At 45.1% G+C, this 23,444-nt stretch overlaps 1 protein-coding gene across 1 annotated transcript in view; it reads left to right on the plus strand.

Annotated features, from left to right (window-relative positions):
- Window positions 1-23,444, plus strand: part of LOC133463266 (gamma-aminobutyric acid receptor subunit pi) — a 149,534-nt gene that overhangs the window by 103,667 nt on the left and 22,423 nt on the right. Inside the window, 4 exon segments of the mRNA XM_061744708.1 lie at window positions 5,553-5,620; window positions 8,574-8,684; window positions 8,687-8,793; window positions 20,922-21,004. Of these exon segments, the coding sequence (XP_061600692.1) occupies window positions 5,553-5,620; window positions 8,574-8,684; window positions 8,687-8,793; window positions 20,922-21,004 (369 nt within the window).

Here is a 23,444-nt window from a genome sequence, read left to right on the forward strand (position 1 = left end):
AAACAGTCCACATCGAAATATGCTTGAAAATGTAGAGAGACTGGAAAAAAAGGGACGTGGATGGCAAGGCTGAAAAGCTGGCACCTGACTGGTGGAATTACTCTGTGGTTATATGAAAAAATACAATTCTATATGTGATCCGAAATTGGAGCAAAGGACACAAATACATGACACTACTGTGTAAAAGTCCAAAAAGTCAAGGTTTGTACAAAACACTCAAAGTTCAAATTATACAGGCAAGGAGTGGAAAAAAAGCAAAAGCTCTAAACAGTCAAAGAAGTGAGAACATTCAGGTTCAAAATACGACTGTCAGAGATTATGAGACGAACCAGAGCCTGTAGAAGACAAAACAACTTATTTGTTTCCATTACCATTTAAACTGTTCAAAACCTCCCTTATATTGTAAAAAAAAGTTTTTACATCCATGTTTTTTATGATTTAAGATAAAAAACAAAGACCATTTTGGCGTCTTCACTGCAAGTGTACCAGGAAGAGAAAGAAATAAAAACCCACAAAGGGCAATCAAAAGCAATCATGAACGATTCTTCATTGAAAATAGACGAGTGATAATCCATTGCTGCTCTTGAATTGTGTTTTGACAGAATTATTGAAAAAATTAAAAGATAAATAAAGATCATTTTCTGTATTCAATTCAATTCAATTCAATTCAATTTTATTTGTATAGCGTCTAATACAGCAGATGTTGTCTCTAGACGCTTTCCAGAGATCCAGAACATGAACATAAACCCCCGAGCAGTTATAACATAAACAATGGAAGGTAAAAACTCCCCTAGTGGGAGAAAAACCTTAAGCCAAACAGTGGCAAGAAAAACTCCCCTTTAGGAGGGAAGAAACCTGGACCAGGACCTGGCTCATAAAGGGGGGACCCTCCTGCCGAGGGCCAGACTGGGGGTCGGGGACGTCAGCAGCACACAGCAGACATCCACGTAGGCAGGTGGAAGCAGCAACGGGATGACCGGGGATGGGGGGGGGGGGGGGCGGGACCGCAGGCCAGAACGCAGCTCCTGAAGCTCCGGTCTGCAAACATGCACAAAAGAGAAAAAAAGGGGGGCCAGCACAAGAAACTACAGGAACGATGGACAAAAATGATAGCTATGAGATATTTATAATAAATAAAAATGGAAATGGAGAAGAGAGGAAGGGAAGAGGAGAAGAAGGGTGAGAGCCCAGTGGATCATGTCGGTCCCCCCTGCAGCATAAGCCTATAGCAGCATATCTACCACAAAGCTATATTTGAGACTAACTATTATAGTCTTGTTCTATAGCTGCAACTATGACTACTGACTCTACCACACTAGAGTTTACACTACCTAGAGATTTACCAACACCAGCTAGAGGTTTAACAAACACTAACTATAGGCTTTACTAAGCAGAAAGGTTTTAAGTTTAGTTTTAAAGGTGGAGGTGGTGTCAGCCTCCTTAACCCAGATTGGAAGTTGTTCCCCTCAGATGTGGGTCTTGCATTGCCAGTATCTCGAGTAGAAATATGGAAGCTGGAGTGATTGCAGAAACAGAAACCTGCCAAAATGAAAGAGTTTCTGGACATCTGTCACTATCGTTCATGGAAGGACTTAAAGCAACAAACAGCTAACACGACTCAATGGGAACTCATCGTCATTTTTCTGTTGAGTCTCATCAATATTCTGAACTCATTAAAGTTTAGTTCCACACCTGTAATGGGAATGTGGTGAAAGTAATTTAACCCTTGTACTGTCTTCGGCTCAAAATTACCTCTTCCTTCTTTCCTCCTGATCTCTCCTTCCTTCTTCCCTTTCTCTTTTCTTCCTTCCTTCCTTCCTTCCTTCCTTCCTTCCTTCCTTCCTTCCTTCCTTCCTTCCTTCCTTCCTTCCTTCCTTCCTTCCTTCCTTCCTTCCTTCCTTCCTTCCTTCCTTCCTTCCTTCCTTCCTTCCTTCCTTCCTTTTTTCCTCCTGCTCTCTCCTTCCTTCTTCCCTTTCTCTTTTCTCCCTTCCTTCCTTCCTTCCTTCCTTCCTTCCTTCCTTCCTTCCTTCCTTCCTTCCTTCCTTCCTTCCTTCCTTCCTTCCTTTTTTCCTACTGCTCTCTCCTTCTTTCTTTCCTCCTGCTCTCTCCTTCATTCTTCCCTTCCTCTTTTCTCCCTTCCTTCCTTCTTTTCTCAACTCGTACATTCTTTCCTTGTTTTCTCCTTCCTTCCTTCCTTCCTTCCTTCCTTCCTTCCTTCCTTCCTTCCTTCCTTCCTTCCTTCCTTCCTTCCTTCCTTCCTTCCTTCCTTCCTTCTTTTTTCCCTTCTTTCCTTCCTCCCTTCTTTTCTCCTTTTTCTTTTCTCCCTTCCTCCCTTCTTTCCTTCCTTCCTTCTTTTCTCCCTTCCTTCCTTCCTTCCTTCCTTCCTTCCTTCCTTCCTTCCTTCCTTCCTTCCTTCCTTCCTTCCTTCCTTCCTTCCTTCCTGCCTTCCCTCCTTCCTTCCTTCCTTCCTTCCTTCCTTCCTTCCTTCCTTCCTTCTTTCCTTCTTTTCTCCATTCCTTCCTTCTTTCCTCCTTTCCTTCCTTCCTTCCCTCCTTCCTTCCTTCCTTCCTTCCTTTTTCCCTTCTTTCCTTCCTTCCTTCTTTCCTCCCTTATTTCCTTCCTTCCTTCTTTTTTCCCTTCCTTCCTTCCTTCTTTTTTCCCTTCCTTCCTTCCTTCCTCCTGCTCTCTCCTTCCTTCTTCCCTTCCTTCCTTCTTTCCTTGTTTTCTTCCTTCCTTCCTCCCTTCCTTCTTTTTTCCATCCCTTCCTTCCTTCCTTCCTTCCTTCCTTCCTTCCTTCCTTCCTTCCTTCCTTCCTTCCTTCCTTCCTTCCTTCCTTCCTTCCTTCCTTCTTTCCTTCCTTCCTTCCTCCCTTCCTTCTTTTTTCCATTCCTTCCTTCCTTCCTTCCATCTTCCTTTTCTCCCTTCCTTCCTTCTTTCCTTCTTTCCTTCCTTCCTTCCTTCCTTCCATCCTCCTTTTCTCCCTTCCTTCCTTCTTTTCTTCCTCCTTCCTTGACCTGAAGACATCACAAGGGTTAACAAAAAGAACGTTTGAGAAGTGTTGGTAACAGGAACACAGGCCGTACTATAAGAATTAGACCCGAGTGCTTTCCCTCTCGTACTGAGGAGCACGATTGTTGCAAACTGGAGAAACGAGCTTAGCCGGCTCGACCACAAGCTCTTTTACACCAAATAATATTAGTTTACATTAATGGAATTGAATTGGGATCACATTTGTCCTCGTTTCAAACGTTGCCACTGATAAAGCCTCTAAACGAACGCTGCCAGAGCTGAAGTTGGTGAAGCCTGCAGGTCAGGCAAGTTGACGGCCGTCGGGGCGGGACTCGTGAGCCGAGCGACTGCACGGCCCCAGCGGTCCGCCCGCTACTTCTTGGCCCGGTCAACTGGGCCGGCTCCAGGAATTATCCAGACCAAAGTTGCTCAACTGGAGGATCCAGCTGCTGCAAGAAGATGAGGCCAATAAAGTGACACAGTCCAGCTGGCGTCCTCTGCAGTGGAGTAGCTGCCACTCCGAGGTAAAGACAGCTTAGCATAGTACAGCAAATTAAAACTATATTATCCTCACAGTAAAAATGACTGTGCTCTGTCAAGTCAAGACGGTGCTGAGTGCCAAATAGGTAAAACAATGACAGCCAATCGTCAATCAAAATACCTTTCCAATATTTTTGCTTTGTTTAATTTTAACTTATGTGGTATCAGTGGCGGCTGGTGATAAAAAATTTGGGGGGGGTGGGGTGCACTGGCAAGTGGGGATTACAACACAACTATAAACTCTACTTGAGCATACATTTTGCTCTCCTCTCCTTCAGGCCAGCAAATTTTTCAATGAATTTCTGATTGAAATCTGTCATTTCACAAACAAGTCTCTTTTCCATGGAGAGCATGGCCAGTGCTTTCAGCCTCTCCTGGTCATGGTGTTTCTGAGAAAGATTTCACTCTTTTCAAGGTTGACAAGCCTCTCAGCTTCAGCTGTGGTCATGGGTGTGATGATGAGGATCTTTAAAAGAGTGACAGTTTCTGAAAAGACCTCCGCAAGATTGTTCTCCATGAACAGCTGGAATAGGTCAACTCCACAACACCACAATATCCTCTCGTGAAATTATTGTTTTGTAATGAAACAACCAAATTTAGTTTTTCTGCTGCCATTGTCTCCTGTCTTGTCGTTGTGACTCCGTTTGTAGCGAGTGACAGATGCAGTCGCGCGTCTACAGCCTGAATTATGGTTCCATGTTAAATCGACGCAGAGCCTACGGCGTAGGGTACGCGGCGACGCCACCGTACGTTGCACGTCGCTGCGTACCCTATGCCGTAGGCTCTGCGTTGGGGTAACGCGGAACCATAAACCAGCCTTCAGCGGTGTGACTTTGATTGACAGCTCATGAATCAATCAGATTGGATGAAGAATGACAGAAAACACGCTGATTGCGCCCGGAGGAGAATCTTTGAGTAACCAATTAGAGACCAGCATGAAGTCACATTGAAGAAAAGTTTAAGAACATGCAATACACACTCATTTGGCCGGCGCCCCTCGCCATTGAAACCTATGTATTTTGGTCTGCACAAAAAAACAACTCTGCATAAACCCAGTATGGGTGTACATGTATTTATGAGTGCACAGATGTGATAATTACTTTTTATTACGTAATTTATGTGTACTGTCTCTATATTTTTTCCTGTAATTTTAATGGGGGCGCCGCCCTAGCGCCCCCTATTGACAAGCCGCCACTGTGTGGTATTAAGAAAATAACAAAAAACACCGTCATATACATTTGTCATGGTGTCAAATGTTGAGAAGGAGTCCAGAACTACCATTTGAACCAGACTGGACTGTAACATGGAAGTCAATGGAGATGCCTCACTTTTGTAGACAGGCCCCCTAGTGGTCAGTCAGAGAACTGCAGCTAAACACACTTCCTGTTAGGCATCGAACCTGCAAGGGCAATGCAGGGAATAGAACAGGGAGCTAATCAAGTGAACAAAAAACGAAAATAAAAATGCATTCAAAATAAGACAACATGAATGTAAAATCATCCAAACTAAAGCAAAGCATTTACTAATTAACCAAACAAAAACACCATATCTGTCCCTCTAGAATGAACCCCAGTCGAGGCAAACATGAAAATCCTAAATAGACACTTCTGGTGCGCTCGGGCTCACGCATGTATGGTGATAAGAGGCTCATTAATATCTCAGTAACAGAGGATAGATAAGGAAGAGAGCGGGAAGATAGCAGTGAGAATAGAAAACTTTGTTTTTTAATAGCGAATAAGGGAAAACTAATTCCCTCAAGGAGGTCCACACTAAGCGTGAAGCAGTTTGTGAGCGATGCGGGAGTCTTCAGGGTCTAATCACCCACTTCAACATACAAAACTGCTTCATCACACAACTTTGTTTCCCAGTGAAACCTCAACAGACCTACATGCTCATTTACAGAAATCTGACAGGATTCAAATGTAACTAAACTGTTTTTTTGTAAACTGTGGCCTGTTAACGTGGTGACGGGCTTCTCGTAAACGTATCTTTCTGGTTTGCAGATGGTCCGGTAACGGTGGGCATGAGTCTGGATATCGCCAGCATTGACACCATCTCAGAGATAAATATGGTAAGATTACCACACTCCCCTGTCACACAGTCAGTTTATTTGTTTGTTGTGCTCACTAAAAGCCTCTGTGGCTCTGCCTTATAAGGCAGAGCTGGACAGCAGCAAGGGGTCCCTGGTATGCTGATGTGCTTGTGCACGTGTTGGCGGTGATTTGGGTGAAATAAAAGGGTCTGCACTAAACTCCGTGTCCTCTCCATCCTGTCGGTCGGGCCCGTGGCACTCACACTGCTACAGCCTCATTATTAGGGCCCGAGTGCGAAGGCCCTATTGTACATTTTTTTCCTCGTTTTTTTTTTTTTTCTCCTTCTTCTGTCACGGAGTGGTTGGATGAGGACCCAGATGCGGGAGAGCGAGAGGCAGGAGTTCAGCAAAAAAGGGTTTATTTTACAAAAACCAAAAACCAAAAGCGCTGCTTGGCAGTATCAAAAGTAACACAAAACAGGGATGCAAAAACTTGGCAGGACACATGGAGGAAGGAAACAGGACGGAACCACAAGGAGCAAGGGAAAGACAAGACCAGATATACACAAGGGGGTAATGAGACACAGGTGTGAACAATCAGGGCAGATGGAAGACTGGCGGGGCAAAACAGAAACACAAGCTGGGGGAAATGTCAACCACTGACACCGACGAAATGAGGGCCTTTTTGCCCCGCCTAAACGTGCACCAAAAGTCACCAAATTTTGCACGCAAGCCAGGCCTGACGAAAAATGTGATATTTAATGGTTTGCATTAACGGCCGTGTGGCCTAATGGCTCAACAGCGCCCCCTAGAAAAACTTTGTGCCTCAAGCCCCACAATACGGTTTGACGTACATGCACGAAAATCGGTACACACCTGTATCATGTCGCAACTTAAAGAAAAGTCTCTTGGTGCCATGGCCGAAACCCAACAGGAACAGGAAGCCATTTAGTAAGAGCAGATATTTTAAAAACATTCCTAGTTAGGACCAACATGGCAACCTCATAAGGAACCCCAATCCTGTACTCATTTATATCTGAGATAAACCCAACGTACAAATGCTGGGCCGGCAAGTAGAACACCATTTACTCTGAGACTGAGTTACATTCATTAAAGCTGTATGGAACTCGTTAATGAGCTAAATATATATCTGTCTTCCCGTGCTCTCATGAACAAAAAAAAAAAGGCGGCAGACCGGATTTGAGTCTGATACGTGTGATATAGATTTTACTCTGTCCGGAGGCTGAACTTTAGTTTATTAGTTTGACTGTCTGACGAGCGCTACAGAAATATGATTGTCCTTCAAAGTGCATCAAAGTTCAATATGAAACAGAAAAAAATGAAAAGTAAATCCTGAAAAAAACCAATACCACGTTGTCCTACTCATGTCTTTGTCTCACATTATATCTTTTTTTCTTTTTTTACCTCATCTGCACACATATTAATGGTTAATACCATGCTGGTAAAAACCTAAGGCATATATATATATATATATATATATATATATATATATATATATATATATATATATATATATATATACATATATATATATATATATATATATATATATATATATATATATATATATATATGTGCACTGTTACTATATTTAATATACATACATATATAAATATGCCTACATACGCATACACATACATACACACCCATTTTTCTTTTTTTTTTGGGGGGGTGGCTATGTGTGTGTATGTGTATATGTCTGAGTGGCTGTATGTGTGTGTGTGTGTATATATATATATATATATATATATATATATATATATATATTATATATGTATGATGATTTCATCCCTGCTGTTTGCAGATGATGTGGTCTTGTTGGCTCCCTCGAGCCAGGACCTTCAGCATGCACTGGGGCGGTTTGCAGCCGAGTGTGAAGCAGCTGGGATGAGAATCAGCACCTCTAAGTCTGAGGCCATGGTTCTCGTCGACCGGAAAAAGGTGGCTTGCACCCTCCAGGTCGGGGAGAGTTCCTGCCTCAGGTGGAGGAGTTCAAGTATCTTGGGGTCTTGTTCACGAGTGAGGGGAGAGAACGGAGCGCGAGATCGACAGGCGGATCGGTGCGGCTCGGCCGCAGTAATGCGGTCATTGTATCGGTCCGTCGTGGTGAAGAGGGAGCTGAGCCGAAAGGCAAAGCTCTCAGTTTACCGGTCGATCTACGTTCCACACCCTCACCTATGGTCATGAACTCTGGGTCATGACCGAAAGAACGGGATCCCGGATACAAGCGGCCGAAATGAGTTTCCTCCGCAGGGTGGCGGGGCGCTCCCTTAGAGATAGGGTGAGGAGCTCTGTCACCCGGGAGGAGCTCGGAGTAGAGCCGCTGCTCCTCCACATCGAGAGGAGCCAGCTGAGGTGGCTCGGGCACCTGTATAGGATGCCCCCTGGACGCCTCCCTCGTGAGGTGTTCCGGGCATGTCCCACCGGGAGGAGGCCCCGAGGAAAGACCCAGGACACGCTGGAGTGACTACGTCGCTCGGCTGGCTTGGGAACGCCTTGGAGTCCCCCCGGAAGAGCTGGAGGAGGTGTCCGGGAGAGAGGGAAGTCTGGGGATTCCCTGCTCCGACTGCTGCCCCCGCGACCCGGACTCGGATAATGCGGTGGACAATGGATGGATGGATGGATATATATATATATCTGTGTGGCTATGTGTATGTATATGTGTGGCTATGCATGTATGTATGTATGTATGTGCGTGCGTGCGTGCGTGCGTGCGTGGCGTGCGTGCGTGCGTGCGTGCGTGCGTGCGTGCGTGCGTGCGTGCGTGCGTGTGTGTGTATATATATCTATGTGGCTATGTGGCTATGTGTATGTCTCACATTATATCTGATTAGATAGGGATTCAACATCCGATCTTTTCAGGATGAATTTATGGTCCATGTGTTGATATGTAGCGACGAGGTCAGTGTATACTTGCCATGCTTGTTTAATGAGTTAATCATTCTTCAATATGATGTATTTGTTCCTGCAGGACTACACGGCCACCATCTTCCTCCGCCAGCGCTGGACCGACGAGCGCTTGGTGTTTGAGGGAAACAAGAGCCTGAGCCTGGACGGGCGGCTCGTCGAGCTCCTCTGGGTCGCCCGGACACATTTATCGTCGACTCCAAGAAATCCTTCCTCCATGATATCACCGTGGAGAACAGGCTGATCCGCATCTTCCCCAACGGGACGGTCCTGTACGCGTTGAGGTGGGGAAACTGATTGTCTTGTTCGCCTGTGTTTTGTGCCTTTTCTGCTTTAACAGAAAATAAAAGTAGGACAGGGAATAAAGGAGAAATAGGCAGAGGGAGGAAGGCGTGGGGTTGAATTTGAGATAATATGATTGCAGTGCAGAGAGATGTGTCATACTGCTGCTCGACGACGGGATCGTACGAGTGCAGGCAGCATGGGATCCGTCGACACAAAGAGACGTGGGCTTTCAAATATAATAACCGTGTATGGAACAGATATTGTGCCCGTTTGCAAAACAAGCTCTTGGCAAGTCGCTCGATCGTACATTTTCTCGCAACAATCATTTGATATTCAGCCAAGTAGATGTTGGTAGGGAGGCACGAGGACTCGTTGATCTGTGTGGTTTGATCTCCTTTTTTTTATTAACCCTTGTGTTGGAAAGAAGGAAGGAAAGAAGGAAAGAAGGGAGGAAAGAAGGAAGGAAGGGAAAAAGGAAGGAAGAAGGAAGGAAGGAAGGAAGGAAGGAAGGAAGGAAGGAAGGAAGGAAGGAAGGAAGGAAGGAAGGAAGGAAGGAAGAGAAGGAAGGAATGGAAGGAAGGAAGGAAGGAAGGTAGAAAATAAGGAAGAAAGGAAAGAAGGAAGGAAAGAAGGGAAAAACGAAGGAAGGAAGGAAGGAAGGAAGGAAGGAAGGAAGGGAAGAAGGAAGGAAGGAAGGAAGGAAGGAAGGAAGGAAGGAAGGAAGGAGTGAGGAAGGAAGGAGGAAGGAAGGGAGAAGGTAGAAAATAAGGGAAGAAAGGGAAAGAAGGGAGGAAAGAAGGAAGGAAGGAAAGAAGGAAGGAAAGAAGGGAGGAAAGAAGGAAGGAAGGAAGGAAGGAAGGAAGGAAGGAAGGAAGGAAGGAAGGAAGGAAGGAAGGAAGGAAGGAAGGAAGGAAGGAAGGAAGGAAGGGAAAAACGAAGGAAGGGAGGATGGGAGAAAAGAAGGAAGAAAGGAAGAGAAGGAAGAAAGAAGGAAGGAGAAGGAAGGAAGGAAGGAAGGAAGGGAAGGAAGGAAGGAAGGAAGGAAGGAAGGAAGGAAGGAAGGAAGGAAGGAAGGAAGGAGAAATAAGAAGGAGAGGAAGGGAAGGAAGGAAGGTGTTGTGCAACTCAAGGTAGCTTGGCTGTCCAGTTATCAAGGCTAATGATAATTCTATTAAAGAATTATTAATAATTATAAAGTTGACTATTTATCAAATTGTATTATCAAAAAATGATAATTCTCGTAGGGGCACCACCGCCGGGGCCTTACTTCCGGTGGAATTCGATAACTACGAGCAGAAAATCAGTCTCATTATGATTTGAATTATCCTGCAGATAACAGCAAATCTTACAGAATAACAGTGAAGGCCGTGATATCCGAACACTAGGCTCTGCTTAAACAAATCAATTTGTGACCAAATCTTGCATGAAATAACACAACCACTCATAAAGAAATCAATCAGAATTTATTTACATACGGGTGTCAAAAGATGATAAACGCAACACCCAAATAAATCTGATGCAGAAATGGCTTAAGTATCCATAAAACAATTAATTAACTAGAAAAACAACAATCAATAAAATGAAACATAAACGTTAAATGCATGGAATGAAAAGAAAAGAATCAAATGTAATAATAATGAAGATACAGAACAATCTACAGTTCAAACGAGGCTCCTGTGGTCTGTTAAAGATGGACGCGCCCTCTGGGCCACGTGCAATCGGACCCGGATGGTGATCCGGTGTTTAAACCGTGATCAACTGCAGAACGCAACAGCGCTTTAAAACATGAATGACTAGCAGAAAGTAGTGACTTACAAATTAATCAACCATTGATAATGATAACAATGATGATGTAATCTCAGCTCTGAACACAGATTAGCTCTGCAACACTCTTAAGTTACTGATAACCCAGGTCTCACAATCTCACACACAGTCTGAACACTCTTAAATCCTACTGATCACTGCTACGCGGGTTCACGTCTCCTCTGGGATCCGGAATCGGGGGCCTGCGGGTTTGTCGACCGGTGGTTCGCGGTCCTGCTGGGGGTTTCGCAGTCAGGCTATCGCGTCCCGTCCCTTCCCCTGAAACGGAATTAGACAGCGGCGGGGGGCCGCCTCGTGCCGGGCCGTGGTTCCGGACCAAAACGGAGGCTCACACGCATTCCTAGGCGCGGCGGGGGGACCGGGTCTCTCCGCCGTGCTTCCCTCTGCGCCGGTCGCCGACGCGCGGCCTGTCCGGGGCCCCGGGAGAGCTCACGCCGGGGCGAGACGGCCGGCCGTCCGTCCCCGATCCCTGCGCCGGTTCGCAGACAGGGGCTCGGAGCGGGGGAGGGGGGGTTCAGTCAGAGAACTCAATCGCAGCTGTGTCCCCGATCTGGTTGCCAGGGAGAGCGCGTGGGGCGTCGGAAGCTTGGATCTGTGAACTTAAAGAGGAGAACAGGAGTTTAGTGAGAAATCGGAGCCCCCCGGGGGACCGCGGCTTCAACGGCCTGACCCCTGCAGGCCCCGGTCCGGTGCGGCCTCCTGCCTCCCCCCAGCCCGGGGGGAGAGAGAGGAGAGATCTTGGCCCAGAGCCAAGAAGATCCAGCTGTTCCAGGACGAGATGTAGTTGAGAAGAGAGTCAATGGGAGCCGGAGCTCCGCAGGCCCCGGTCCGTTGCGGGCCTTCCGCCTCCCCCCAGCCGGGGGGAGAGAAGGGAGATGGGATCCTTTGGTCCTGCTGCTCAGGAAGAGAGGTTGATCGGAAGAGAAACAGAAAGGGAGCAGCGGCAGGGGTTTTGATCCTACGCGCCGCTGCAGTGACGTCATCGGTGCCTCATTGCGATTGAGATGAGCGCCGCTTGTAGGCGCCACCCCCCCCCGCAAGGCATGCTGGGGGTTGTAGTTCAGGCAACAGCGCCATTTTATGAGGCACATTAAAGCGGAAAAGGGGGGGTTTCAAAGGAGCAGTACATTTTGAGGTCTGGTTTGGGCCTCCGCTGCATCCCGACCCCTGCTTAGGTGTCATAAAACCCCAAGGAAGTCTGTTTTCCCTGGCAGAAACCTTCCTGTCCTGCTTTGATCTGGAGCCGTATCGTGGGTCACAGTACAGGCCATCTCGAACCAGGCCACCAGGGTCATAAATTGGCCTGAGCGAGAAGATAGCAGCCGGGCCATAAACTCCAGGGGGGGAGGCCGGGTCTGGCTTTGCTGGAATTCATAATCACAAAATGTTCATACATTTTATAAGTTCAGATGGGCATATGGTCGGGGCACAACATCCCCCCTTCGAATCGAAAACCGAATGCAGGGTCTGGTTGTCGAATCTAACAACGGTGCACCAGTCCATGTGGTCATAAAACTCTGGTTGGGGGGCGTGAGGCTAGCCTGGTTAGTCCACTAGGCGAGCAATGCACAAAAATATGAAAGAAAAAACATATTCAAAGCAATAACATCATTCATTTACCTAACACAGTGATATCACTCTTAAAGTGCGGGTAGATGAAAGATAAAAGGAGGGGTTAGTTAGGTTTCAGTATGTACACTGTACCTAAAATCAAAAACCAACAATTTAACCACTCTTTGATTAATTGCTAGGAGACAAAAACACACAAATTAACTTATGTCGGCTATGGAAGCCTGGAAATTGTTTGTAGGCGTGAATTTTTTTTAACGCCCCAAAGTATCCTACCCCCCTTTCAGGTGTGGAGCGGGCTTTCCACTTCTGGGTCAGAAAAATTGTGAGGGGGCCGCTGCATACAAGGTAATGCAGCTGTTCAGTGTTCTTTTGCTAAAAAAAGGTCAAACATGGGACCCCCCTCGCTCTGAGGTACGGCGTCTGCGCCTTGGTTGTTAATCGTGATCTGTTCTCCTCTGGTTTACTTTAAGAAGACGCTGAGCTGCTTCTTCAGCGTCAGTAACAGTGAAAACTGGGAAGGGCCGCAGCTCCTTTCGGGTAATTAATTTATCGGCTTACTCATGGTGGCGTCTGACCAGGGGGCTCAGGGGATGAGATGACCGGGCTCACCACTTTTGGGTCCAGCCTAAGAACAGACTTGCCTGTCGGTCCATCTCCATCAGCCTGGTCACCTCTGCTGGTTCTCCGTCCACTGCGATGAGCTCTCTGCCATTAATAACCACACCTCAGCTCACAGTCCAGGCCCCAGCGCTTCGCTTGGGATTCTGGCAAGAGATTACACTTATTAACGAAGTCAGCTCACGTTATCACCCAGATTAGAAGAAATTAAACCGATAATCACCCAGATTAGAAGAAATTAAACCGATAACAAACCCTGAGAGACTGGGGTATTGGTTATAACCTTAGAAGCAAGAACCAACTGAAAGGAATTAATAAAGTGAGTTAACAGGGAGGAATCTTTAAATAACTTTAAATTAAAGATTCAACTTAAAACACAGTAGAGATTAATCTGAGAAGATTAATAACTCACATGGGGTAATCAGCAACAGTTCAATTAATAGAATTAAAGAAATTAAGTCAACCATTACCTTCAGTTAAGTATGGTTGCAAAAGGGAATTAATCAGAGATTAATAAAATAGTGATCCCTCAATAAAAATTCAGATTAATAAAAATCAGGAACTTACAGCGAGCCAACCATTAGTTTCCATGGAACCTGGTTGCAAGAGGAAATTACTCAAACAGATTCACAAAAATTGAGTGGTAGAAAAAGTTCAGGTTAATAAAATTAACAGAACTTAAAGCAAACCCAACCATTACCTTCAGTGAAGCAAGGTTGCCGAGGAACTCAATCACAAGATTAATAATCGTGTGATGAAAAATAAAAGTTCAAATTAATAAAATTAAAGAACTTAACAAAGCAATCACCCTTTAGTGAGGCGAGGTTGCCATCAGAACAGGGATGTTTTAAAATAACCGTAGGAATCAGATAATGAGGGGGGAAGAAAAATAAAAATATTTTCTTTCCCGATCAAAATTAATGTTCTGTTATTTCATACAAACTGGTCACAGATATCGTTTCGAGAGAGCCTCACGCTGGGGCACCATTTATGTTGTGCAACTCAAGGTAGCTTGGCTGTCCAGTTATCAAGGCTAATGATAATTCTATTAAAGAATTATTAATAATTAATAAAGTTGACTATTTATCAAATTGTATTATCAAAAATGATAATTCTCGTAGGGGCACCACCGCCGGGGCCTTACTTCCGGTGGAATTCGATAACTAACAGCAGAAAATCAGTCTCATTATGATTTGAATTATCCTGCAGAACAGCAAATCTTACAGAATAACAGTGAAGGCGTGATATCCGAACACTAGGCTCTGCTTAAACAAATCAATTTGTGACCAAATCTTGCATGAAATAACACAACCACTCATAAAGAAATCAATCAGAATTTATTTACATACGGGTGTCAAAAGATGATAAACGCAACACCCAAATAAATCTGATGGCAGAAATGGCTTAAGTATCCATAAAACAATTAATTAACTAGAAAAACAACAATCAATAAAATGAAACATAAACGTTAAATGCATGGAATGAAAAGAAAAGAATCAAATGTAATAATAATGAAGATACAGAACATCTACAGTTCAAACGAGGCTCCTGTGGTCTGTTAAAGATGGACGCGCCCTCTGGGCCACGTGCAATCGGACCGGATGGTGATCCCGGTGTTAAACCGTGATCAACTGCAGAAAACAGCGCTTTAAAACATGAATGACTAGCAGAAAGTAGTGACTACAAATTAATCAACCATGATAATGATAACAATGATGATGTAATCTCAGCTCTGAACACAGATTTAGCTCTGCAACACTCTTAAGTTACTGATAACCCAGGTCTCACAATCTCACACACAGTTCTGAACACTCTTAAATCCTACTGATCACTGCTACGCGGGTTCACGTCTCCTCTGGGATCCGGAATCGGGGGCCTGCGGGTTTGTCGACCGGGTTCGCGGTCCTGCTGGGGTTTCGCAGTCAGGCTATCGCGTCCCGTCCCTTCCCCTGAAACGGATTAGACAGCGGCGGGGGCCGCCTCGTGCCGGGCCGTGGTTCCGGACCAAAACGGAGGCTCACACGCATTCCTAGGCGCGGCGGGGGGACCGGTCTCTCCGCCGTGCTTCCCCTCTGCGCCGGTCGCCGACGCGCGGCCGTCCGGGCCCCGGGAGAGCTCACGCCGGGCGAGACGCCGGCCGTCCGTCCCCGATCCCTGCGCCGGTTCGCAGACAGGGGCTCGGAGCGGGGAGGGGGGGTTCAGTCAGAGAACTCAATCGCAGCTGTGTCCCGATCTGGTTGCCGGGAGCGCGTGGGCGTCGGAAGCTTGGATCTGTGAACTTAAAGAGGAACAGAGTTTAGTGAGAAATCGGAGCCCCCCGGGGGACCGCGGCTTCAACGGCCTGACCCCGCAGGGCCCGGTCCGGTGCGGGCCTCCTGCCTCCCCCCAGCCCGGGGGGAGAGAGAGGAGAGATCTTTGGCCCAGAGCCAAGAAGATCCAGCTGTTCCAGGACGAGATGTAGTTGAGAAGAGAGTCAATGGGAGCCGGAGCTCCGCAGGCCCGGTCCGTTGCGGGCCTTCCGCCTCCCCCCAGCCGGGGGGAGAGAAGGGAGATGGGATCCTTTGGTCCTGCTGCTCAGGAAGAGAGGTTGATCGGAAGAGAAACAGAAAGGAGCAGCGGCAGGGGTTTTGATCCTACGCGCGCTGCAGTGACGTCATCGGTGCCTCATTGCGATTGGATGAGCGCCGCTTGTAGGCGCCACCCCCCCCCCGCAAGGCATGCTGGGGGTTGTAGTTCAGGCAACAGCGCCATTTTATGAGGCACATTAAAGCGGAAAAGGGGGGGTTCAAAGGAGCAGTACCATTTTGAGGTCTGGTTTTGGGCTCCGCTGCATCCCGACCCCTGCTTAGGTGTCATAAAACCCCAAGGAAGTCTGTTTTCCCTGGCAGAAACCTTCCTGTCCTGCTTTGATCTGGAGCCGTATCGTGGGTCACATACAGGCCATCTCGAACCAGGCCACCAGGGTCATAAATTGGCCTGAGCGAGAAGATAGCAGCCGGGCCATAAACTCCAGGGGGGAGGCCGGGTCTGGCTTTGCTGGAATTCATAATCACAAAATGTTCATACATTTTATAAGTTCAGATGGGCATATGGTCGGGCACAACAAAGGGAAAAAAGAAGGAAGGAAATAAGGAAGGAGAGAAGGAAGGAGAGAAGGAAGGAGAGAAGGAAGGAAGGGAAAAACGAAGGAAGGAAGGAAGGAAGGAAGGAAGGAAGGAAGGAAGGAAGGAAGGAAGGAAGGAAGGAAGGAAGGAAGGAAGGAAGGAAGGAAGGAAGGAAGGAAGGAAGGAATCCTCAGAGACTTCTGCACAGGGCACCGCGTCCTCTCTCCTCCGTAGTGTGACAGAGTAAATGTGGAAGAGACCAGAGCTCATCAGCGAGTAAAGCTAGTGAGAATAAAGCGGCTAAAAGAGACAGTCAGCAGAGGAACGGCCTCCTCGGGGCAATGGTGGATGTGAACGGGGACAGAGTGAAGTGAGAAAAATCAAGTACTAGAAGAAAAAAGACAGCTGTGGTAAATATTTCCCTGCAGTGGAAGGGGTGGGTGATAAATGATAAAACAGTGGGGTGATTGCAGCCGAAGGCTGAGCCGTTAAAAGCAAAGAAGTGAGCGGCTGAATGAGAACTGTAGCTCGTTTATTTCTCTGGACTGACCTTTTTATATTTTCCCGGAAAAAGAAAGCAATGAAGTTAGAAGTCTGAAATCCAGGTTTCAGCACGACGAGGACTTGAGACACCAGATATAAAAAACCCTCTTGGCAAACTCATCAAGTTCTCATCTGTCAGTCTGTTGTCTCTCGGTTTTTAGTGGATGGTTTCAATATTTTAACTTGCAGGTAAATGCTTACAGACAATCCAGCAAGATCCAGTTATAATTAAGAAGAGGTGCTCTTTCAATAGTTATGAATCAGCTTCATGTTGTAGAGCATATGATTGATGGCTGCGTTAAAAAGATCCAATTAAAAGTCTTGAAAAGGGACATTCTTGCACACAAAGGGCCCGATTTACTAAAGGTTTGCGTGTGTTAAAACGTGTGCAAACTTGACAGCACCCGCAAACCAAAGTGCCAGCTGATCTACTAACAGCGTGCAAAGACGACTGCGTCTCTGAAATCCGCAAAATTGCACACGCAATTCAGTTAGTACTTTTGCCCTGATGAATAATCAATATGGGGCGTACCTGCCAGAACGCGCTAAATACTGGGAGGGGAAGATGCAAATTGCTCCATTTACCACGCGCAATGAGATTTACCAAGCCTGAAAGTAATTGCGCGTATTGGGATTGCGTCTGTATTTAATACGTTCGAAAGGAAGGTGCAAATCTGCTGCTGCCGTTATTGTGGCAAGGAGGCGACATCCAAAATCAAAGAATATGCAGAGAGAGAGAGAGTCTTTATTCTGCTGCATGCTATTTTAAAAATGGTTGCACAAGTTTTATTAAAGGCCACTTTTTCTTTAGTTCTTCGCCTTATATCTTTGCCACCTTCTCTTATTGTGCCCCCCTCCACTCGCCCACAAGCAGGCCAAGCCTTTGTGCCAAAACTTTGTATTTTATTGATTACTTATCTTATTGAACGTGAAATCATCCTTCGTAAATTACATTTAATTAAAACCCGTGCTTATTAATCACAAAACACAGGTTAAACATCATGACCAAATCCGCTCCGTCCCGCTGTGTCAGGATCAGCGCAGAGACTGCAGCTTCGCCTGAATTATGGTTCTGCGTTAAATCGACGGCGTATTTTTGATCTGTGCCTAAAATGGAAATATGAAAAACCAGACGTTTTTCTGTTTTTTGTGTTACCAACTGCATTTATTCTATCGCAGGTTTTCTCCGATATTGCGTTTCTTTTGGTAATGTTTAAATTTCTTTGCTGTAGTTCATGAATGTGTTTATTGCCTCTTCCACTAATATCTCTAACTCCAACTCGTTCAATTTCATTTTGCGCTTGTGACTTGTGACTGTGCTTTCCATCCAGACTCTCCATGGCGCAAACGTAAGACACGCAACACCTCATTTAAATACTGCAGTTTGCACCTGTTATCAATTGCGCAGGCAATCTTAGTTGATCACCCCGCAAACCACGCAACAACAGCACGCGCAAACTTTTTCAGTGCACACGCAATTTAGTACTCTTTATTTAGGATCTTAGTAAATCGGGCCCAAAGAGAGTAAAAAAGGCTCAAAATAACTTCATAACAGTACATGTATTTCCAAAGCTCTGACTGCATTAATTTCAAAGATGTTTGTATTCTTGTCCAAAAATGGCAACAAAGCCACCACCAAACGTCCAGAAGTGTTGTGGTTGCATTTGCATCGTTCCGTGTCATGCTTAAAGACAAACATCCTGTTTATCGGTACAACACTTACATTTCTATTACCTAAACCAGAGGTTTTCAACTGGTTTTGTCCCAGTCCCACCATTATAACCAAGAAGCCACTCGGGGACCAACTGCTTTTGGGGATGTTTGTTTTATTTTGCACCTTTCTTTTAAATAAGAGTATGGGCCTATATAGGCTATTTATTTGCATCAGTGTCTATTTGTTTTTGCACCTTTTGCTATAAAAAAAAAACAGTCAATGAAAAATGAACAATAGGAAGCCAAGAGAGCTTATAATATTACAACGTTCACTCTCACTCATTTGACATAATTTCGATGGGTAAATTATGGGTCACCAACTATATTTGTCAGAGGGCCAGTATTTTACCAGACAGTCACCTTGGGGGCCGAACCCTCAAATAAAAATCAAATTTTGGCATAACATTATTGTTTGATGTTTATTGTTTATATTTATTTTCCATTTCATTAGCAGTGTAATTAATTAATCTAATTAACTGGCTATACTGACAGCCCTAGTTCAAACATTTCCACCCGTCTGTGCAGGGGCCAAAGTGATCCCAGATCACTGGAGTCCATCGTATGGAAACCACTTGCAGCAGCATTTCCCAGACTTCAAAGGACAATACTGCAGCTCCAAAGATGCAGTTTTATCATCACACAAAGCCCAAGGAAAACAAATGACTCGCAGACATATTTTCAAGGGAATCACTCTCTGACTATCCCAACAGCCTCAGCAGATGGATGTTCAGGTGAACACCGTCTGCCAGCGACGTCACCCAGAGATCAGAGAGAGGATGAGAGGATGCTCCCATATCTGACGCTGACCATACTCACACACAGATAGCTAAGACTGAAACGCAAGTCTGTTTTTTTTTTTTTTTTTACCTCGTCTGCACATATATTAATGGTTAATACCATGCTGGTAAAAACCTAAGGCATATATATGTGCATTGTTACTATATTTAATATATATACACATACGCATACATACACATACATATATATATATATATATATATATATATATATATATATATATATATATATATATATATATATATATATATATATACATACACACATACAAACCCAGTGGGGTCCGCTGCTAATCCAGGAAGCAAGAACACATGGAGGCCTCACGTCGAGCACTGGAAATCTACAACAAAAACCACAAACGAAACACAAAACCGACACGGAGCCGACCAAAACACGAGCAGCAATCGACCCAAAACTCGAGATCTGATCACAGTCTGAGCTAAGCTACCGCTAACTAACCCCAAAAACTACAGAGCAAGCATGCAGGTGGACAAGCCAATGTGTATGTCTATGTGTGTGTGTGTGTATGTATATGTCTGTGTGGCTGTGTGTGTGTGTGTGTGTGTGTGTGTGTGTGTCTGTGTGGCTGTGTGTGTGTGTGTGTGTGTGTGTGTGTGTGTGTGTGTGTGTGTGTGTGTGTGTGTGTGTGTGTGTGTGTGTGTGTGTGTGTGTGTGTGTGTGTGTGTGTGGGTGGGTTTGTATGTGTATATGTGTTTGTATGTTCCGTGTGTATATATATATGTCTGAGTAGTTGTATGTGTGTGTGTGTGTGTGTGTGTGTGTGTGTGTGTGTGTGTGTGTGTGTGTGTGTGTGTGTGTGTGTGTGTGTGCGAACGTGTATATGTATGTGTGGCTATGTGTATGTATATGTGTGGCTATGTGTGCGTATGTATGCATGTATGTATGTATGTATGTATGTATATGTGTGTGTGTGTGTGTGTGTATGTGAGTGTGTGTATGTGTGTGTATAGATCTATGTGGCTGTGTGTTTGTATGTGTGTGGAAACGCATGTCTGTCATCAGGATCCGGGTGTGTTGGAGCAGGGAAACGTCTAGAGCAGCAGGGCAACGAGCCTCGGGGCTCTCGAACCCTGATCCAGTGACCGAAGGCAGCTTTTCCCAGATAAGGCATCTTCTATATCAGATAATGAGCCGCTATCTGCATGAGGACGGGTTTCAACATTTGCCAAGATATGGAAGTGTCACTGAAACCATTAAGTGTCAATGTTGGTTGTCAAGGTGAACATGCAGGTAGCTGTAATCCTCCACCACCTCCACCACCGGGAAATACTGTCCCACTCCTGATCCTTTTCAGATCCACAGTCAGGTCCTTTTGACCTCCCCTTTACAGGTTTGGGGATTTGATTTTGTTTTTCCACAGAATGCCCCGCAGTGATCACCAGTCCTCTCGCCACTGACACAGCTGGGTCATATGAGTATTTCTGAAGTCATAGTTCTCTGCTGTGATGCTCTAATTTCACAGATTTAGATTCAGATTCAGATCTGTCATTTACAAATCAAACACCCCAAAAGCCAAACACCCATATAAAGATAAAAAGACGGAAAAAAATTAAAAATAAAGATAAAAAATAAAAATAAAAGGTGCGGCGCCATAAAACAGAATTATATGGATAGAAAGAAAAGTGTTATTGCACTGTCCTGGTAATTGCACAGTTGCACAGTTTTAACAAATCAGATGAAAACATTGTTTTAATGTCACATACCAACTGTGGGTAATATCTCTCCTTCTTTACATCAAATGTATCTGAAATGGTTTAACCAGTCGCGTGCCGGCTTCATTCAACAGATTTATGAGGATCCAAAGTCTCATTTTACACCTCAGATGAGACTAAAGTTGAGGCAGAAATGGACTCCCGCCTCAGTGCTGAACGCCGTCTGCACGTATACACTTTATCCTGATATTTCCTTCTGAAAATATTGCTCCTCTCTTTCAGGATCACCACCACGGTGGCGTGCAACATGGATCTGACCAAGTATCCCATGGACAGGCAGACGTGCACATTGCAACTGGAGAGCTGTAAGCAAACTGAGAATGATTGTTTGTCAAAAAGGACTTAGGGGTAAATCCACAAAGAACAGATTGCGCCCGCAAATAGCGCTGTGAATTGCGCTGCATTTGCGCCCGCAATTTGCCCTGCTTTAAGGTCCTATTCACAAAAGATTTTGCTCTAATGATATACCGGGGCAAACACGCTGAGTGCAATTTGCCCTTGTCTCAGTAAGTGAGCGGAGCTGTTTCCAGTGTTCTCCATATTTCAGCACACAGATTGGTCCATAATGAAAACTGCAGAAATAAAAAATAAAGCGAGTGAAAATAAAACGCCTTGAGGCGCAAGGGCGCAATTTCCACCGGGAACAGGGGGGGCATGTCCCCCCCCACTTTTCAAACTCATGCTAACTCAAAACGGTCGGTGTGAGGAGGTTCCCCGCATGTCACCACGGCAGCAGCAGCAGCAGCACCAGAGTCCTGACTGACTGAGCTTCACACAGAGGGACACGATCAGCGCTATTTTATTTTATTATTTTATTATTTTAAGTCTGATATATGTTGTGATATGTGATGACATTATGAAGCTGTTAAACACACACATTCTAGATTTATATGTTTATATGGTGGAATTGTTTGTAATAAAGCAGCCCCTTTACTGTATGGATGAATCCTGAGCTCCTGTTATTTTTATTTTTAAATCCGAGATAAGTCCACAACCCCACTTGATCTGAGTGTCTACAGTCATGTCTGACTATAGATTTCACCCTTAATATCATTGAGTATCACACAGGCTTGAATGATATTGAAGAGAGAGAGAAACAGAGAGATGGGGAGTGAGGAGTTTGCGCGCAGTTTAATACACGCTTCCAAACTACGGTATTTGCTCCACTATTTTTGCGTGTGGCAAATAGCGCTGGCCTTTGTGAATAAGACGCTTTTTGCAATGAGGCTTATTGGTATAGAAAGAGGGCAATTTTGCGCCGAATGTATGAATATTACCTGATTTGCATGCATGCAAATGGCACCGCGCACCATGACACTATTTGCTTGGCAGCGCAGTTTGTGGAGCAATTCGCCTTTTGCGGGTGCTTTGTGAATTAGACGCTCTCTTTTTGTCTCATTTGCACCGGTTTAGCGGCCGCAAAAGCCGCGCAATCCTTTTGTGGATTTGGCCCTTAATCTATACCATCAAAATGAACACAACATCAAAATGTGGATTGTGAAGATAAATCGGTTCTATGTACATAATAGGAGACATACTATAAAAAATAATGTAATGTATCTACATGTTGCTGTTGTTTTTCTTCTTTGATTTGATTGGATTTTATTAGCACTACAAACCAGAGAAGCTTCAGTGAAACGTTTTTAAACTCTGCTTAAGAAACTCAGGCCACGTTTACACATAGCCGGGTATTTACAAAAACGGATATTTCCCCATTTACGTTTTGAAAAATACCATCATTTACACGAACCTGCATAAATACGGTGCTATGAGCAGCCAAACCTACAGGGGGCAGTGTAACGAGAAGATAAAGTCATACTAGCCAATCAGAATCCTGGAAAAAAACATCATCAAATGACACGTGTAACTTCCAGTTAAGGCTGATTTATGGTTTTGCGTTACACCAACGCAGAGCCTGCGGCGTAGGTTACGCGTCGCCGCGTACCCTACGCCGTAGGCTCTGCGTCGATCTAACGCGGGACCATAATTCAGGCTTTACTTCCAAGACGGAAGGAGAGTCTTTCATTTGGAGTGACAGAGAAGTGGAGTTACTTTTAAGTGTGACGTTAGAATATAAAACAGGTAAAATACAAGGAAATATTGACGGTGGCCAAACAAATTGTAAACACAGGTCGCACACATGACGCTGGTGACGTTTCTGTCACATAATGTGACATTCTGAAGTGTCCGTTTCCCTCCGTTTCCAAGCAAACGTGAAAACACAGTTTTTGCAAATCTCCACTTTGACTGGAGTTTTCAGAAATGATGGTTTTTGGTGACTTTGAGCTCCGTTTTCGTGTAAACGAACGGCCAAAACGCATGAAAACACCACCGTTTTTACTACGTGTAAACGGGGAACGCAGAGGGACATTCAATAAGGCGTCTGTTCTGTGTTTGCTAAAAGTCCAGCTACTGTTCCTGATTCACTCCCCGGTCTTTCTCTGCTGCTAACAGTCACTGCTTGGATTAAGTACGGCCAATTTCCCCTGCATATGTTGGCCACAAGAGTCATCCCAATAAGCAGAGCCCTTGACAAGCCTTTGTGCGCTTCAAATTGTTGCTACACAAAAACCACCTGCTTCATTAACCCTTGTACTGTCTTTGGGTCAAAATGACCTAATTCTCCCTCCTGTTCCTTATTTCCTCCTGCTCTCTCCTTCCTTCTTCCTTCCTCTTTCCTTCCTTCCTTCTTTCCTTCCTTCCTTCTTTCCTTCCTTCCTTCTTTTCTCCATTCCTTCCTTCTTT

This window comes from Cololabis saira, chromosome 17, assembly GCF_033807715.1.
Source record: "Cololabis saira isolate AMF1-May2022 chromosome 17, fColSai1.1, whole genome shotgun sequence".
In the NCBI taxonomy this organism is placed as follows: domain Eukaryota; kingdom Metazoa; phylum Chordata; class Actinopteri; order Beloniformes; family Belonidae; genus Cololabis; species Cololabis saira.